General features: G+C 45.9%; 1 protein-coding gene across 1 annotated transcript in view; it reads right to left on the reverse strand.

Annotated features, from left to right (window-relative positions):
• Window positions 1-584: 584 nt before the first annotated feature.
• The window catches only part of LOC141096665 (vomeronasal type-2 receptor 26-like), a 101,444-nt gene continuing 82,942 nt past the window's right edge, over window positions 585-19,086 (reverse strand). The window contains exons 4-5 of the mRNA XM_073583378.1: window positions 14,735-14,846; window positions 585-1,489 (exon numbers count right to left, since the gene is read on the reverse strand). Coding sequence (XP_073439479.1) covers window positions 585-1,489; window positions 14,735-14,846 — 1,017 coding nt within the window. The remainder of the gene's footprint in view (window positions 1,490-14,734; window positions 14,847-19,086) is intronic.

The raw sequence follows: 19,086 nt of genomic DNA on the forward strand, positions 1-19,086 counted from the left end.
GGGAAGGATTGCTATTTAACTTTTTGAATGTAAAATTTGCTGGAACAATTGGCAGATGCCATTCTGCATTTGGGGAGCCTCTGATGTGCCTAATCAGTGAAAATCCCCACAAGCAACACGCTTTTCGAAACTAGACCTCTCTGGAAACTGAACTAGATGTTTGATGATCACATTGAACCCTCTGGTGCTTCTTAGAAGTTTATAACGTTGAGACGTAAAAATAAAAAAATATCAAATTTTCCTCAGAAATATGTTTTTAGCACAAAATATTGCATTTTCATAAGAGTAACAGGAAAAATTGCATCGCACAAGTTTAACATGGAGAAACTGGTAAAAGATTCTCTTCAAGGAGGAAGCAGATAATTTACTAAAACCACTGAGACATTTCTACATTTCCCAAACTCTAATACAAATATGGGACGTCCTGATAAATGCATCAATTACTGGAGATAACGGGATAAGAAATGTGTAAATGTTTCTTTTATATATAGGTTGATAGAGAATCTTGCATCTTACTTTATAATGGTTTCTATGGGTCTAATGTACAGAATTAGTCATTATCAGTGGTTACTAATAGTTTGCAGTCATTCTTTTCTTTTTCCGAGCAGCTCCGTTTTTTTATTCATTCCAGATTTAAACAAAATAATAAAGCATTTAGGGAAAAACACACAACCTAAAAGTCCAGCACTGGAAGCCATCACCGCAAATATCTCCACAGCCACCATGGTCTTCCCTCTGGTGCTCAGATAAGCGGGGATCATAGAAATCCAGACACTGAGGAACACCAGCATGCTGAAGGTGATGTACTTGGCCTCATTGAAACTGTCCGGTAATGTCCTCACCAAGAAAGCCAGGACAAAGTTCACAGCTGCCAGGAGCCCCAGATAACCAAACATGGAGTAGAACCAGCTATCTGAGCCTTCATTACACTGAATGAGGAGAATCCCAGGATGAGACTCAGTGTCCAGATCTTGGAATGGGGGAGAAATAGACAACCAGAAAACACAGATTACAACCTGAAGGGAAGAACACAACACTATGGTATAGGGCAGTTTCACATTCAGCCATTTTCTCCAAGTGCTTCCAGGCTTGGTGGACTTAAAAGCAACACAAACCATGACAGTCTTGGCGAGAAGTGAAGAGACGGCTACTGAGAAGAAAAATCCAAAACTGGTTTCACGTAATCTACAAGTTACATCATTGGGACGACCAAGGAACAAAAACACAGAGAGAAAGCTGAGAAAGATGGAGACAAGGAGGAGGTAACTCAGGTTCCGGTTATTGGCTCTCACAATGGGAGTGTCCCGGTAGGAAATAAATATCCCAAATGTGAAGCCGGTCACAAGGCATCCAAAGACCGAGATACAGGAGAATACAAAAGCCATTGTGTCATTCTGGTAAGAGTTGAATTCCACCACTTTAGGCAGACATTGGTCTCTCTTCTCATTTGGCCATTTGACATTTTGGCATTTCATGCAGCTCTCGCTGTCTGTAGGAAAATTTCACGAAGTGTTACTTTTATTGTGGGAAGAATAGCTATCTATCTATTATCTATCTATTTATCTATTTAGAAAAAATGGAGCCGAACACTTTCCAAATAGGTGGGTGCACAGGCCTCCCGGCAAACAATCTGTATACTTGCCAAATATAAAGTGGGTACGCAAAGTATTCAGACCCCTTGAAATTTTTAACTCTTTGTTTCATTGCTGCCATTTGGCAAATTCAAAAAATTTCTTTTTTTTCTCATTAATGTACACTCTGCATCACATCTTCACTGAAAAAAACAGAAATGTAGACATTTTTGCAAATTTATTAAAAAAGAAAAACTGAAATATCACATGATCACAAAGAAGGTCTAGGAAGAGTTCTGGTGGCCCTAAACGTCTTCAATTTAAGGATTATGGAGGACACTGTGCTCTTAGGAACTTTGAGTACAGCAGAAATTCTTTTGTAGCCTTACCCAGATCTGTGCCTTGCCACAATTCTGTCTATGAGCATCTTGGCCAGTTCCTTAGACCTCATGATTCTCATTTGGTGTGACATGTGCTGTTGCTTTTTCTGGAAAATTGGGCTAGTGTTTGGGTTATAGTTTGTTTTTTATGTTGAGTCTCAAGAATGGCTATTTCAGCATATAACGTGTTTATCTGTTTGTGTAAATAGGAGGAGATTGAAATCAGCTCTCCTCCGATAACCAATTTGTGGGCCTCCCACAGGATCAGGGCTGATACCTCACCATTGCTATTTTGGTCAAAATAATTAAATGTCTTGGTTATACGTTCACGCATTGGGGGGTTATGTAAAACCGATTAGTTAAGTTGCCAAGATCTGCAAGGGGAAAAGGGTTTATTTAGTCAGTCATTTCTAGAGTTACTATTGAGTGATCAGAGGAAACATTGGGTAATATATTGGACCTTTTTGCACTAGAGATATTTTTTGGGAATAAAAATATAGTCTAATCTATGATAGGACCCGTGGGGGTGAGAATAGAAAGTAAAATCTCAATCATTTGGGTGCAAGTATCTCCAAATGTCAATCATTTGCGAGGAGTGGACACGTTGCTTTATTCTGCTAAGATCTCTAACGGAAATTGCGCTCTTCTTTTTCATTGTGTCTATTCACGGTTCAAGCGCAACATTTAGGTCACCTCCTATAATAAGGAGACCTTCTTTAAAATGTTCTATTTTTTTCAGCATCGCTAACAACCATTTCAGAAGTTTCTTGTTGGGGGCGTATAGGCTGCAAATCGTAACTAAGTTCCCTGCCAATAGGCCCTTGACCAGCAGAAATCTCCCCATAGGGTCAGATAATATTTTTTGCATCTGAAAGGGTAGACCTTTTGCTATCACCACCGAGACACCCCTCGAGCCTGCTTGAGTGGTGGTAGCGTGGAACTATGTGTCATAGTGAGCACGTTCAAAATTGTGGATTTTATCTGGTTTTAAAGTGAGTTTCTTGCACTAGGAGAACATCCGCTTTTTGTTTTTTGAGATGGGCCAGAGTGTGTCGTCTAGTAGTAATAATAATAATAATAAAATTTATTTCTATAGCGCCGACATATTCCGCAGCACTTTACATTTCAGAGGGGATTTGTACAGACAATAGACATTACAGCATAACAATAATCACATAGATTATAACAAATAACACAAGGAATGAGGGCCCTGCTCGCAAGCTTACAGTTTATGAGGAAAGAGGTAGACACGAAAGGTGGGTGGTAACAGTTGCCCTGATTGTATGCACCAGCCATAGTGTGCAACAGTACAGACACAGAGGGCTAATGGATGCATAAAGCTTGAGGGAACATGATGCGGGGAACCTGGTTATGGTAAAACTTTGTACTGTGTCACCCAGGGATAGTTAGGTTAATGTGTTGAGGTGGTAGGCCAGTCTGAATAAATGCGTTTTCAGGGCACGCTTAAAATTATGGGGATTGGGGACTAATCGTATTGACCTGGGAAGTGCATTCCAAAGAATTGGCGCAGCACGTGTAAAGTCTTGGAGATGGGAGTGGGAGGTTCTGACTATTGAGGATACTAACCTCAGGTCATCAGCAGAACGGAGGGCGTGGGTAGGGTGGTATACTGAAACAAGGGAGGAGATGTAGGGTGGTGCTGAGCCATGAAGTGCTTTGTGGGTGAGGGTAATAAGTTTGTTCTGGATTCTGGAGTGGATGGATAGCCAGTGTAATGACTGGCACAAGATAGAGGCATCGGTGTAACGATTGGCGAGGAATATGATCCTGGCTGCAGCAGAGTAACTTGTGAATTAAGGCCATGTGCATTGAATATGGCAAAGGAAAATACCTTATCACGAGTATCCATGAGTATGAAGGGGGGAGTTGGTGGAAGTCTGTTGGATAGGTGTCCACTGTTGCTTCAGTTGTTCCATGACGTCCAAATTAGTCAGGTATGGAGGAAAAAGAATGGGGGGTGTAGAGGGGTAGAGAGACAGAAAGGGGGAGTTAAAGAGAAACAACATAAGTTTCATCTTTGAAACAATTCTTAGCAAACTACTAAAGATTTGGTCAAACAACCTTTCAAACATATTTGTCGGCAAACAAGGGAGACGAACTGCAGCACCTATAGCCTTGATGGGCATGTATTCTGTGGTAAGATGTGGTTAGGGGATGTGAAAATGGTAGGGGAGGGGATGAGTGGGTGTTAAAAGGAAAGGTTACGGTAAAGCAACACTCATAATGTCATGGGAATAGAAATACAATAACAACAGCATCGCCAGGAATAATGCAAAAGAGGGAAGAATTTTTGTGCCTGGGTGAAGACAGTTCGCATTTTCATGTTGCTTCTGTGTCCCCCTTTGATAATGGTATCTTTGTTGACTTCCTCTTCGGTCTCTGTGCCTTGGGAGAGCCTGCGGTATTCTACGGGGATGGGGCTATAAGGTCAGGAGAAGAGAAGCCGTGTGGAAGGTCTCTAGGTCAGGATAGGTTTCCAGGATGATATCTAGAGATTTGCAAGCATTTCTAATATCGGCGGATGACCTGGCCTGAAGCCTTTTTTCACCTGCGGAAATAGAGATCCCAAAAGGGAATAGCTAGCGGAATCGGTAGCCTTTATGAATCAGGGCATCTGTGAATGGTTTAAGAAGCCATCGCTTCTTGAGAGTAGTGGTTGAGAGATCTTGAAACAATTTCAGGTGTGAGCCTTCATAGACAATCTCCTCCGACTCATGAGATCTACGCATAATCAGTTCTTTTGTATGGAAGTCTAGAAAACGGCATAGGACATCTCTTGGGGGTTCACCCTGCTTTGGATGTAGAGACCTGTGTACTTGTATAAGTGCAATGTCAGTGGGGTCTTCATCCAGCAGTAGTTTTCCAAAGATCTCCTTGACCGCCTTGGCCAGAGCATCAAATGCCACAGTTTCTGGAAGACCTTTAATTCGAACGTTGTTTCTACGCTTGCGGTTCTCGTGATCCTCCAGGGTTGAATGGATGTCATGCAGTTTGTTTTCGTGGACTTTAAGCTGTCAAGGATGCTATTAGTGTGTTGTGACATAGCTGATTGGCTTTGTTCCATGTATTCTAGTCTGTGACGCTGTTGTGATAAATCATGTTTGATTTCAGGGAGTTCTTTTCCGATAGGTTTAAGAGCTTTGGACAAGATCCGTTTAATGAAGGAACGTGTTACCAAATTGTCGCTTGATTCTCCACCTGTGTCGGTGTCGCTTTCAAGATCATAGTCTGAGCCTTCTTCTATACCATGATCCATATGGCTTGGGGATCTAGTAGGGTCTGGAAGAGCAGTTTGCTTTTTCAAAAATGTATCCACTTCGGCTTCAGTAATGGATTTTAAGGGTTTAGATGTGGAACGTTGTGTCTTCACACCAGATTTCCCCATATTTATACACAGAGAGCTATAGGTTCTTGAAATTGTGGTTTAATCAGGCATCTCCCCTTGCTTGACACTAGAGGGCAGTCTAGGCATTCATGTCAACAGAACGATATAGGCCTGGGGAAGGGAGGCACTTTTCTGAATTGAAGGGATTTTAGCCAGCTATTGGGAACCAGAGTCACTGTGTGTGAAGAAGGCTGTCCAGTGTGAGCGCGGAGCCTCAGATGATCTTATGCAGCACAGTCCGCACAGTTAAAGAAAAAGGTTGGCTATAAGCCTTGGCTGAGGGGACTGGTGGGATCTGAGAGCAATGATTTGCTAACAGCAAGGTAGAGGGGGGGGTGAAGAGTGCAGGACAAGAACTCTTTACAGAGTGACTCACTGTGCCTGTTGAATGCCCCCAGTGCTGATGTAATTCTCCCTCCCTCACACAATTCCCCGCAGCCAATTTGTATGTAAACCAGGTCCTTCCGCAGTTCAGTGTATGTGCTTTAGTCGGCCTGTAGCACCGCAGCTCTGGGCCCCTGTCACACCTCCAGTCATTCAATGGGCGTGATCTGGATTATTATGAATAAGTGCGCCCATCTCCACTCACAAGCCAGGCCCCTATATGTGGAGAGATGCCAGAGGAGATGAGGAGGTGCAGGAGGAAGATGGCGGCAGCGCTCAGCACCACGCTGCAACGCAGTTCTCACCTCGCCCGCCGTGGGTCAGGAAAGCACCAGCCAGGGGTTGAATCACAGGTCAGCCTCCCGGGGGTCCCATGCAGTTAGTGGGGAGAGGTGAAGAGATGCCGGAGGAGATGGGGAAGCGTGGGAGGAAGATGGAGGTGGCCCTCAGCACTACACCGCGGTGCAGCTTTCACCTCGTCCTCCGTGGAACAGGGAGGCACCAGCCGTGGCATGGATCATGGGTCCATCTCTTGGGGGTCCCGCGCGGTCAGCGAGGAGAGGAAGTAGCCCTCCGGTGGTGTCAGGTGCATCTCCCAGCACCAGGCAGTATCTTATTTGCAAGGAAGGCCCAGCGGGGGAGGTAGCCCAGGCCGCGGGTCCACGAGGCAGCAAGTGAGTGGGTAGGGCTGGCAATACGCGTCTCAGGTGAGGTCCGGCCATGGGGGGTTGATAACAGGGCAACCCGGTTGTATGGAGGGGTTGGAAGTGGCTGGATGAGCCGGATGGGGTCTTGGCTAGACAGAGCTCCCTCACATGTGTCCTTCCCCGTCGGTGGCCATCTTGTAACTGTGACATGTACTGTGAGCTGTGACGTCTTAGGCTACTTAGGCTACCTCAAGTACCCTCACTTGTCTTCCCTTCTTTTGAGGTCCATGCCGTCAGACTCTACACCCCCTTCTCCATGCGAGTGGCGGTGGTGTATCGTCCTCCCGGCCCCTCCCATCAGTTCCTGGATCATTTTGCCACTTGGCTTCCACATTTTCTCTCCTGTGACATCCCTACCCTCATCATGGGTGATTTCAACATCCCCATTGCTCTTCCCCTCTCCCCATCTGCTACTCACCTTTTATCTCTAACCTCCTCATTTGGCCTTTCGCAGCTTACTAATTCTCCAACGCATGAAGACGGAAACTCCCTCGATTTGGTCTTCTCTCGGCTTTGTGCAGTGGATGATTTTGCAAACTCCCCTCTCCCGCTCTCTGACCACAATCTTCTTTCATTCTCTATCAAGAACTGCCAGGCTGCTCAGGTCACCCCCACTGTCCAGACTTATAGAAACATACAGGCCATTAACACCCAGAAACTTCTGAAGAACTTGCAGTCTTCATTGGCCCCTATCTCCTCCCTCTCATGTCCTGATTCTGCATTGAAGCATTACAATGAAACACTTCAAAGTGCCCTGGATGAATTTGCACCCCCTATAAATAGAACACCACAACGCAGACGGCGACAACCCTGGCACACGGTGCAAACACGTTTCCTGCAGCGGTGCTCCAGGTGCGCCGAACGTCTGTGGAGAAAATCCAATCTACCCGAAGATTTCATCCATTTTAAGTTTATGCTTAGAACATACAACACTGCCCTTCACCTCTCCAAACAAACCTATTTCAACACCCTCATCACCTCACTGTCCAATAACCCGAAACGTCTCTTTGACACTTTTCATTCTCTACTCAATCCAAGAGTACAGGCCCCAACCACGGAGCTCCGAGCTGACGATCTGGCCAATTACTTCAAAGAAAAAATTGACCAGATCCGACAGGAAATTATCTCCCAATCACCTCATACCATGCACTGTCCTCCCTCCCCCACTGCATCTAACTCACTCTCTGATTTTGAACCAGTCACAGAAGAAGAAGTAAGCAGGCTCCTTGCATCTTCTCGCCCAACTACTTGCACCAGTGACCCATTTCCGTCACAGCTCCTTCAGTCCCTCTCCCCTGCTGTCACCCCTCACCTAACTAAAATATTTAACCTCTCTCTCTCTTCTGGTATTTTTCCCTACTCATTTAAGCATGCCATCATACATCCACTACTTAAAAAACCATCCCTCGACCAAAACTGTGCCGCTAACTATAGACCTGTCTCTAATCTTCCCTTCATCTCTAAACTCCTGGAACGCCTGGTCCACTCCCGTCTTATCCGCTATCTCTCAGAAAACTCTCTTCTCGACCCTCTCCAATCCGGTTTCCGCTCTTTACACTCCACTGAAACTGGCCTCACTAAAGTCTCTAATGATCTGCTAACAGCTAAATCAAATGGTCATTACTCCATGCTAATTCTCTTGGATCTCTCTGCAGCATTCGACACTGTGGATCATCAGCTCCTCCTCACTATGCTCCGTTCCATTGGCCTCAAGGATACCGTTCTCTCCTGGTTCTGCTCCTATCTCTCCGACCGCTCCTTTACTGTATCTTTTGCCGGTTCCTCCTCCTCTCATCTTCCCCTTACTGTTGGGGTCCCCCAAGGATCGGTTCTAGGTCCCCTCCTCTTCTCCTTGTACACTGCCCCTATTGGTCAAACAATCAGTAGATTTGGTTTCCAGTACCATCTCTATGCTGATGACACCCAATTATACGCTTCTTCTCCTGACATCACGCCAGCCTTTCTAGAAAACACCGGCGATTGTCTAAACGCTGTGTCTAATATCATGTCCTCACTATATCTGAAACTGAACCTGTCAAAGACTGAACTCCTGGTGTTTCCTCCCTCTACTAATGTACCTATACCCGACATTGCCATTTCTGTGTGTGGTTCCACTATTACTCCCCAGCAGCAGGCCCGCTGTCTTGGGGTCATACTTGATTCCGAGCTTTCCTTTGCCCCCCACATTCGATCACTGGCTCGCTCTTGTCATCTGCACCTCAAAAACATTTCTAGAATTCGACCTTTTCTTACCTTTGACTCTGCAAAAACACTTACTGTTTCTCTTATTCATTTTCGTCTCGACTATTGTAACTCTCTTCTAATCGGTCTCCCTCTTACCAAACTCTCCCCCCTCCAATCTGTCTTGAATGCTGCAGCCAGGATCATATTCCTCACCAATCGTTACACTGATGCCTCTACCTTGTGCCAGTCATTACACTGGCTACCCATCCACTCCAGAATTCAGTATAAACTTATTACCCTCACTCACAAAGCCCTCCATGGCTCAGCACCACCCTACATCTCCTCCCTTGTTTCAGTATACCACCCTACCCGCGCCCTCCGTTCTGCTGATGACCTGAGATTAGCATCCTCAATAGTCAGAACCTCCCACTCCCGTCTCCAAGACTTTACACATGCCACATCAATTCTTTGGAATGCACTTCCCAGGTCAATACGATTAGTCCCCAATCCCCACAATTTTAAGCGTGTCCTGAAAACGCATTTATTCAGACTGGCCTACCACCCCAACACATTAACCTAATCTATCCCTGTGTGGCAGAGCCAAAAGTTTTACCATAACCAGGTTCCCCGCATCATGTTCCCACATGCTTTATGCCTCCATTAGCCCTCTGTATCTGTACTGTTACACACTTAACATTATGACTGGTCCATACAATCAGGGTAACTGTTACCACCCACCTTTCGTGTCTCCCTCTTTCCTCATAGACTGTAAGCTTGCGAGCAGGGCCCGCTTTCCTCTTGGTATTTGTTATAATCTACTGTATGTGATTATTGTTATGCTGTAATGTCTATTGTCTGTACAAATCCCCTCTGAAATGTAAAGTGCTGCGGAATATGTCGGCGCTATAAAAATAAAATTTACTATTATTATTATTATTACTTTCACACATCAGTTTTTTGCTGTCAGGCATGATCCGGCTTTTTTTAGAAAAAACGGATCCGGCATAAATTTTGGAGAACTGTAGAAACGGATCCGTTTTTTTGCTGGATCCGTCTCTGTTCCTGGAGGCTGGCCAATTGGATCTGAGCATGCGCAGACTTAAAAAACCGGATCCGGTTGCTGGATCCGTCTTTTTCTGGATCTGGCGCATTCCGGCGCCCATAGACTTTCATTGTAGCAAAAAGCTGGAAGCGCCGGATCCGGCGCTTCCGGCTTTTTCGCCGGAGACAAAAAATGTTACAGTAGACGTTTTTTCAAGACGCCGGAATGAGACAAGTTGCCGGATCCGGCAAAAAACGGATGAAACGCAATGCCATCCGGCACGATCCGGCGCTAATGCAAGTCAATGGGGAAAAACCGGATCCGGCATTGCATTTTGCCGGATCCGTTTTTTCCAAAAAAAGCCGGATCGCGCCTGAAGGCAAAAAACTGATGTGTGAAAGAGGCCTTATATAGACAGGTGTACGCCTGTACACATCAAGTCCTATCAGTTTAATTACACACAGCTGGATTCCAATGAAGGAGTAAAACCATCTCAAGGAGGATCACATGGAAATGGACAGCATGAGACTTAAATATGAGTGTCTGACCAAAGGGACTGAATACTTATGACCATGGGATATTTCAATTTTTATTTTTTAATACATTTGTAAAAATTTCTACATTTCAGTTTTTTTCAGTCAAGATGGGGTGTAGAGTGTACATTAATGAGAAAAAAATGAACTTTTTTGAATTTACCAAATGGCTGCAATGAAACAAAGAGAGAAAAATATAAAGGGGTCTGAATACTTTCCGTACCCACTGTATAAAGACCACAAATAGGGAGCAGCACTCTAAAAATTACTTGACACTTTTACCCCCAAGGGTGGTTTCCATGTTAATGCCCAGGCCAATTTTAACAATTCTGACCACAGTCACTTTATGAGGTAATAACTCTGGATTCCATGGAACCTGGAACATATTAACTTTTTTTCACAAAAAAATTATTTCAGGTCCAATTTTTTTTATTTTACCAAGGGTAACAGGAGAAATTGGACTGCAAAAGTTATTGTGCAATTTGTCCTGAGTACTCTGATACCCAGTGGCGTAACTACAAAGTTATGGGCCCCGTTGCGAACTTTCAAATGGTGCCCCCCGATGCCAAACTATCTGGTACCCCATCCTGTTATATACTTATCCCCCATACTGTCATTGTTCTGTAATGTATAAAAGAAAATAAACCATTATACTCATCAGGGGCTTACATGGAAGTCATGTGGATCCATAAAAGAAGTATAATGCACCCCCATAGTCCTCTATGCAATATACTGCACAGTTCATAGTCATCCATGTAGTATAATCAAGTGCACCTCCATAGTCATCCATAAAGTATAATGTAAAGCCCATAGTACTTCATAGTAGTAAAATGTACCTCCTAGTCCTCTTAAATCCGAGCCCCCTGGATCAGATTACACTGCTGGATTACAGATTCATTCATTTCCATCCTTTAGCACAGTATATACATGTATTTATATATATATATACCGTATATACTCGAGTATAAGCCGACCCGAGTATAAGTCGAACCCCCTAATTTTGCCGCAAAAAACTGGGAAAACTTATTGACTCGTGTATAAGCCGAGGGTGCACAGTGAGTGGCCTCAGTTATCTACACAGTATGTTGCCCCAGTTATGATGCACAGTATGTGGCCCCAGACTATGCTGCACAGTGAGTGGCCCCAGTTATCTGCACAGTGAGTGGCCCCAGTTATGCTGCACAGTGAGTGGCCCCAGTTATCTGCACAGTGAGTGGCCCCAGATTATGCTGCACAGTGAGTGGCCCCAGTTATCTGCACAGTGAGTGGCCCCAGTTATCTGCACAGTGAGTGGCCCCAGTTATCTGCATAGTGAGTGGCCCCAGATTATGCTGCACAGTGAGTGGCCCCAGTTATCTGCACAGTGAGTGGCCCCAGTTATCTGCACAGTGAGTGGCCCCAGTTATCTGCATAGTGAGTGGCCCCTGTTATCTGCACAGTGAGTGGCCCCTGTTATGCTGCACAGTATGTGGCCCCAGACTATGCTGCACAGTGAGTGGCCCCAGTTATCTGCATAGTGAGTGGCCCCTGTTATCTGCACAGTGAGTGGCCCCAGTTATGCTGCACAGTGAGTGGCCCCAGTTATCTGCACAGTGAGTGGCCCCAGATTATGCTGCACAGTGAGTGGCCCCAGTTATCTGCACAGTGAGTGGCCCCAGTTATCTGCACAGTGAGTGGCCCCAGTTATCTGCATAGTGAGTGGCCCCTGTTATCTGCACAGTGAGTGGCCCCAGTTATCTGAACAGTATGTGGCCCCAGATTATGCTGCACAGTGAGTGGCCCCAGATTATGCTGCACAGTGAGTGGCCCCAGATTATGCTGCACAGTGAGTGGCCCCAGATTATGCTGCACAGTGAGTGGCCCCAGATTATGCTGCACAGTGAGTGGCCCCAGTTATGCTGCACAGTGAGTGGCCCCAGTTATGCTGCACAGTGAGTGGCCCCTGTTATGCTGCACAGTGAGTGGCCCCAGTTATGCTGCACAGTGAGTGGTCCCTGTTATACTGCACAGTGAGTGGCCCCAGTTATGCTGCACAGTGAGTGGCCCCTGTTATGCTGCACAGTGAGTGGCCCCTGTTATACTGTACAGTGAGTGGCCCCTGTTATACTGCACAGTGAGTGGCCCCTGTTATACTGCACAGTGAGTGGCCCCTCTTATGCTGCACAGTGAGTGGCCCCAGTTATACTGCACAGTGAGTGGCCCCAGTTATACTGCACAGTGAGTGGCCCCTGTTATACTGCACAGTGAGTGGCCCCTGTTATACTGCACAGTGAGTGGCCCCTCTTATGCTGCACAGTGAGTGGCCCCAGTTATACTGCACAGTGAGTGGCCCCAGTTATACTGCACAGTGAGTGGCCCCTGTTATACTGTACAGTGAGTGGCCCCTGTTATACTGCACAGTGAGTGGCCCCTGTTATACTGCACAGTGAGTGGCCCCTGTTATACTGCACAGTGAGTGGCCCCAGTTATACTGCACAGTGAGTGGCCCCTGTTATACTGCACAGTGAGTGGCCCCTGTTATACTGCACAGTGAGTGGCCCCTGTTATACTGCACAGTGAGTGGCCCCAGTTATGCTGCACAGTGAGTGGCCCCTGTTATACTGCACAGTGAGTGGCCCCTGGTATACTGCACAGTTTGTGGCCCCAGTTATACTGCACAGTGTGTGGCCCCAGTTATGCTGCACAGTGAGTGGCCCCTGTTATGCTGCACAGTAAGTGGCCCCATCATGTTGCTGCTGCCCCTGACTCCCTTACAAAAAAAACAAAAAACCTGTATGCTCACCTCCGTCGCTGCCCCCTGCTCATCAGCGTTGCGCTCTGCAGTGACTGTGCAGGCAGAGAGCGATAGCGCTCTCTGACCTGAATGTCACTGCAGAGGATGCAAGACAGCAGAGCGCAGGGACTGGTGACTATGCCTCCCAACCCCCCCGTTCATACTCACCGGGTCCTGGCGCTTGTCTCTTCTGCAGCTCCCCTGCTTGTTCCATGTTTGTCGGCGCTGCTCTCTTCCTGGTTCAGCGGTCACGTGGTACCCACTCATTAAATATGCGCATATTTAATTTATCCTGTGGATTTCACACTCTATACATACATTTGAGGATTTCTTCTGTCACAGAGTGTGCCCGATTTGTAGTTCTCCCCTCTCTGAGTACTGTTTAGGATTAATTGAGGCTAGATATAATTATTTACATGTGACCATATTGTATATTGATCTAATAACATATGGTTTATATCTATATATATGATTACCTGCACAAGGTGTAGAAGCAGGGTTTGTGCGGGTTGCTTGATTGTTTTTAAATGTTTTTATTCATGTTGTCAATAAAGCTTTTTCCCTTTTATAATGTATTGGTGTGCACCTCATATAGTGGTCTTGTTAATAAACTTGTCAACTCTTGATCTGCCTCCTGTTTGTGACGACATCCCATATTCCTGCGATTTCTACAACAGCGGCGGTGACCACTGCAGACAGTGCTGAGTGGTGACTGGTGCAGACAGTGCTGAGTGGTGACTGGTGCAGACAGTGCTGGGCGGTGACTGCTGCAGACAGTGCTGGGCGGTGAACGCTGCAGACAGTGCTGGGTGGTGACTGCTACAGACAGTGCTGGACTGTGACCACTGCAGACAGTACTGGTCGGTGACCGATGCAGACAGTACTGGGCGGTGACCACTGCAGAAAGTGCTTGGCTGTGACCGCTGCAGACAGTGCTGGATAGTGATGGTGGCAGTGAATAGTGACCGCTGCAGACACTGCTGGATGGTGACCGCTGCAGACACTGCTGGGAGATGACCGGTGCAGACAGTGCTGGGCGGTGACCGCTGCAGACAGTACTGGTCGGTGACCGATGCAGACAGTGCTGGGCGGTGACCACTGCAGAAAGTGCTTGGCTGTGACCGCTGCAGACAGTGCTGGATAGTGATGGTGGCAGTGAATAGTGACCGCTGCAGACACTGCTGGATGGTGACCGCTGCAGACACTGCTGGGAGATGACCGGTGCAGACAGTGCTGTGTGGTGACCGCTGCAGACAGTGCTGGGCGGTGACCGCTGCAGACAGTACTGGGCGGTGACCGGTGCAGACAGTGCTGGGCAGTGACTGCTGCATACAGTGCTGGGAGATGACCGGTGCAGACAGTGCTGGGCGGTGACCACTGCAGACAGTGCTGGGCGGTGACCGCTGCAGACAGTGCTGGGTGTTGACCGCTGCAGACAGTGCTGGGTGGTGGCTGCTGCAGACAGTGCTGTGTGGTGACCTCTGCAGACAGTGCTGTGTGGTGACCGCTGCAGACAGTGCTGTGTGGTGACCGCTGCAGACAGTGCTGGGTGGTGACCGCTGCAGACAGTACTGGGCAGTGACCGGTGCAGACAGTGCTGGGTGGTGACCGCTGCAGACAGTGCAGAGGCTGAATTCCCTCACACCGATCCCTGAGTGACGTCCTGCTCTGCAGTGTGTGAATGAGGACGATGCGGAGCCCATCTTCTATAAGAAGGTGCCGGATGCCGGTTACACCCCTCAGACTGTACATACCGGTTATATTGGAGATCTCGCCTTCTGGACACGGGACGCAGTCATAGCAGCAGGTGTGAATTGTCGGTTTCCCCTTTTTCCAGCTTCCAGGTGAGCAGCGGGATACTGGGACCTGAGAAACAGAAGAGAACGTTACCGAGGGACAAAGACTGAATGCTGATAAATGAGACCAGTGAAGGAGCCACAGGGTGGACAGGCCGCAGGACAATTTAGAGGGTGGGAGTGAAGGGGTTAACTTGTGTGACAATCAGGAGGGGAGGGATTTGTGGTGGTGTTCTGGAGTCTGATTGGTGGGAGGGAGTTTTGGAGGTGGGGTTATGGGGAGATATATAAGGGATGGGGAAGGTTCCTGCCTTCTCTTGCACCCTGGATCCTGCTGCCCACCCTCCCTTCTTCCTGTCACATCGGTGGGGGATAGGTCCAGGTTAGAGGCTGGTCCAGTGGTGATGGCATTTGGTGGGAAGGTGCTAGTAGGGTATTGTGGCTTCTGTGACAGTCCAAGGCCATTTGGGGGCGTAAGTCCTGTGAAGTTAGGGGAACTAATTTAGTGCTATTAATACCTCATTCTCTGGGCTGGTGCGGTGCGACCGATGAAGATTAGGAAGATTGTGGGTTCTGCCTCTGCACCAGACCTATCAGCTGGGTAATGTTATATAATGTTCGGGGTGCCAAGGCTGTGAGCGCCCCAAATTTGTGGCAATGTTTAATAAAAGGCTGCTGCGGCCATTTTACCCAAGTCGCAGGAAGTCAGGGGTTTATTTCATGGATATTAGTTATACAGGTAAGAATTGATGGTTACATTTAACACGGCCAATAATCCCTCTTTAATTTGTCATGAGTAGAGACAAATGAATTAATCCTGAGAAATCAAATTTGTGATGAATGTTAAGAAATCCGCAGATCCCAGACAGTGCAAATGATTTGTGATTTTATTCATTCAAACCCCCCGAAAAAAATGCTGCCTCCATTTTACACATTGCACAAGATTACATTAGTCACAAAAGGGTCAAAAGACTTGAGGTGCAAACATGCAGTTACCTCATCACATGGTATAACTCAGGCAATGAGGTCAGACTATCACAGGCAGTATAAGAGCTGAGGCAGGGAATGCAGCAGACATTTTACAATTATTTAGAGTAGTGAGAGAACAGCAACACTCACAGCTCAGCAACAGATATCAGAAGAGAAAGCTCTAAACTATTGGACTAAAACTCCAGACAGTAACATGTTGTGTGGAGCTCTGCAGGCAATGAGAGTAGTATTCTGTAAAGAAAACAGAAATTCAAATGATAGGTGGGAGAGATAGGAGAGGAGCCAGCAGAAGCAGTGTCATACGCACCCGGTGTCCTTTAGAAAAGCCGGCAATTCAGTGCGCGATACAGTGAAATCATACTGACAGGTTTAATAAAGAACCGAAACAATAGATATAGACACATAGAAAACACACACACACACATATATATATATATACACATGTCCTTGAGACACATATATATATATTTATATATATTTATATTACATAGGGTTTATTTACATAGAGTTTCATAGATTTTATTTATTTAGATTATATAGAGATTATTTATATAGTTTCATAGAGTTTATTTATATTTCATAGAGTATATTTCATAGAGTTCTACATGAATCCAAAGGGAGTTTGTAGCTATATTCCGCGCTGCCGCTTTAGACAAATTCCAGGAGAATGCTGTATGATTGCAGTGGTTTTATTCTACGCGTTTCAGGGGTCTCATGCCCCCTTCATCAGGAAATACCACAAATACATACAGGTATCACAGACATAAATAGGTTTGTAAGGATGCTGGATTTCAAAAAAATGAGCGCCAACAAGTCAGATGATGCAGTGTCAAAGTTCAATGACACCACATGGTTAACAGTTAACCTAAGATATATTACAAAAGAATACGTATTTTAAAAGATTTTTTGATTAAATTTTCGTTTACAAAACAGATAATAAAGTCAAATTTACGATTTAAACAAAAAAAAAAACAAAAAAAAAACAAAAAAAACAAAAAAAAAAAAATATAGCTACAATATAGCTACAAACTCCCTTTGGATTCATCATTTCTTTGGTCACTGAAGACCTGTGGATCTGCAGCAGCCGCTACCTACACGCTCTTATCTCATCCTAACCAGGTGAGCATATTTCATGATATACTGTCTTTTGTAACGTGGATAAGACCCTATTGCGCTTTTTTGTCTCCCCCTTTTTTTGCAATAATAGAGTTCTACATAGCATAATAGCCGCAAAATCAATTGCCGGCTTCTATAAAATCATTCCCCAACCCGACATGAAATGACACATGGTTACATACAGTAAACCATTTCATTTCATGCATTTTATTAAATGTCCCTGACTAATAATTAAATTAGGGTTTGTGTGTAAAATTTGGGACGTCTAGGTGTTAAATTAAGGGGTTAATTCGTTGGGAAAAAATGCGTGGGCTCCTGCGGCAAAATCACAACCAGAGAGGTAAATCAGGTGAGTGAGAGCAGATTTTAATTGCCTTGAGAGAGACCATTGTTTTTACCCCCCGGCTACATGATCGCAGTGTACTGGGGATTAGGAAAACATCTGAAGTGATGGCCGGGGGACCACCACAATGCAGGGAGACTACGGTACACAAGATGAGGTGCAAAGAACAATGGGTTAATTTATTTACAGGCAAGGAATGTAGTGTTAGGAAAGTGTAAACAGGGGTATGCAATGACATAAAACAATTTACAATAGTGATATTCTCTAGCTGGACTGTACAAATGACACAGTGCACCAACTATGACAGATCAGTGTATTCTTTCAAAAGGCAAAACAATACAATAAAGTACAGTATTCTGCTACTCTAACTATAGCCTGACTCGCCGCTGCTATTTCGGCCACATGGCTACCGTGCTCTGACTATTTCAGTCTATCCTAAGCCCTAAACATGTGCTCACATGGGGTTAACACTCACGGTAAAGTTGGTGTCTCAGTTCCTTCCTGGGGGCCCCCTGCAGTTCTCTGCAAGATGATGCGATGTCCTCCCTGGCAGCTCTGTGCAGTGTGGTCCTGTCCTTGTGTGAAGATTCCAAGCCTGTTCCTAGAAATGGTGAACTCCATCTTCTGAATTCCTTCCTTGTAGATCTTCATGGCTCCTCACAGTATCACAAGAAAACCACCTTCGTTATCCCCAGAAGGGTATACACAATCCACAAGTTCAGTCAGTTACAAGCTGCACGTTTTTCTCCTCACGTCAGTCTCCTGCAGACTCCCAGCTCCAAACACTCACTGGCAAAACAGCCCCTCCCCTCTCCATAGCTGGAAGAGCAAAACAAAGCAGTCTTTTGAAGGGTAGAATAGAATGTACCATCGCATCAGCCAAGGGGGTGCTGTCTCTTAAAGGGGCAGCGTGTCTCTGCTGTCCATAGCAATGTCAGCCCCTTACACATCGGCAGGGAGGGGGCTCCCTGTGTGCTTCCCTGAGACCGCTGGAGCAGTGCAATGTGCTGCGCTGCTTCAAGAGTCTCCATCCCTGCAAACCCCTGGATCCAAGATGGCCGTGGGGGCTTTCGGGGGCCGGCCTGCAGGGAGGCGGCTTACTCAGTGCCTGATGAGGGTCTAGTTTCCAAAATGGGTCACTTGTGGGGGGTTCAACAGTTTAGGCACATCAGAGGCTCTCCAAATGCAACATGACACCGCAGACCATTCCATCAAAGTCTGCATTCCAAAACATCACTACTTCCCTTCCATGCATCGATGTGTGCCCATACAGTAGTTTTCTCCCACATATGGGGTATCAGCATACTCAGGACAAATTGGACAGCAAGTTTTAGTGTCCAATTTCTCCTGTTACCTTTGGGAAAATAAAAAAAATGGGGACTAAAAGATCATGTTTGTGGAAAAAATATGATTTTTCTATTTTCATGCCCGGGCGTTAAAAACTTCTGTGAAGCACTTGGGGGTTCAAAGTGCCCACCACACTTCTAGATAAGTTCCATGGGCAGTCTAGCTTCCAAAAAGGGGTCACTTTTGGGGGGTTTCCAGAGTTTAGGCACATCAGGGGCTCTCCAAAGGCAACATGACACCCACAGACCATTCCATCAATCTGCATTCCAAAACATCATTACTTCCCTTCCAAACCCTGACGTGTGCCCATACAGTAGTTTTCTCCCACATATGGGGTATCAGCGTACTCAGGACAAATTTCACAATAACTTTTGGGGTCCAATTTCTCCTGTTATCCTTGATAAAATAAAAAAATTGGACCTGAAGTAATTGTTTTGTGAAAAAAGTTAAATGTTCGTTTTTTTTAAACATTCAAAAAATTCCCGTGAAGCACCTGAAGGGTTCATAAACTTCT

The sequence above is a fragment of the Dendrobates tinctorius genome, unplaced genomic scaffold, assembly GCF_039654945.1.
Source record: "Dendrobates tinctorius isolate UK_male_01 unplaced genomic scaffold, ASM3965494v1 ptg000077l, whole genome shotgun sequence".
Classification (NCBI taxonomy): domain Eukaryota; kingdom Metazoa; phylum Chordata; class Amphibia; order Anura; family Dendrobatidae; genus Dendrobates; species Dendrobates tinctorius.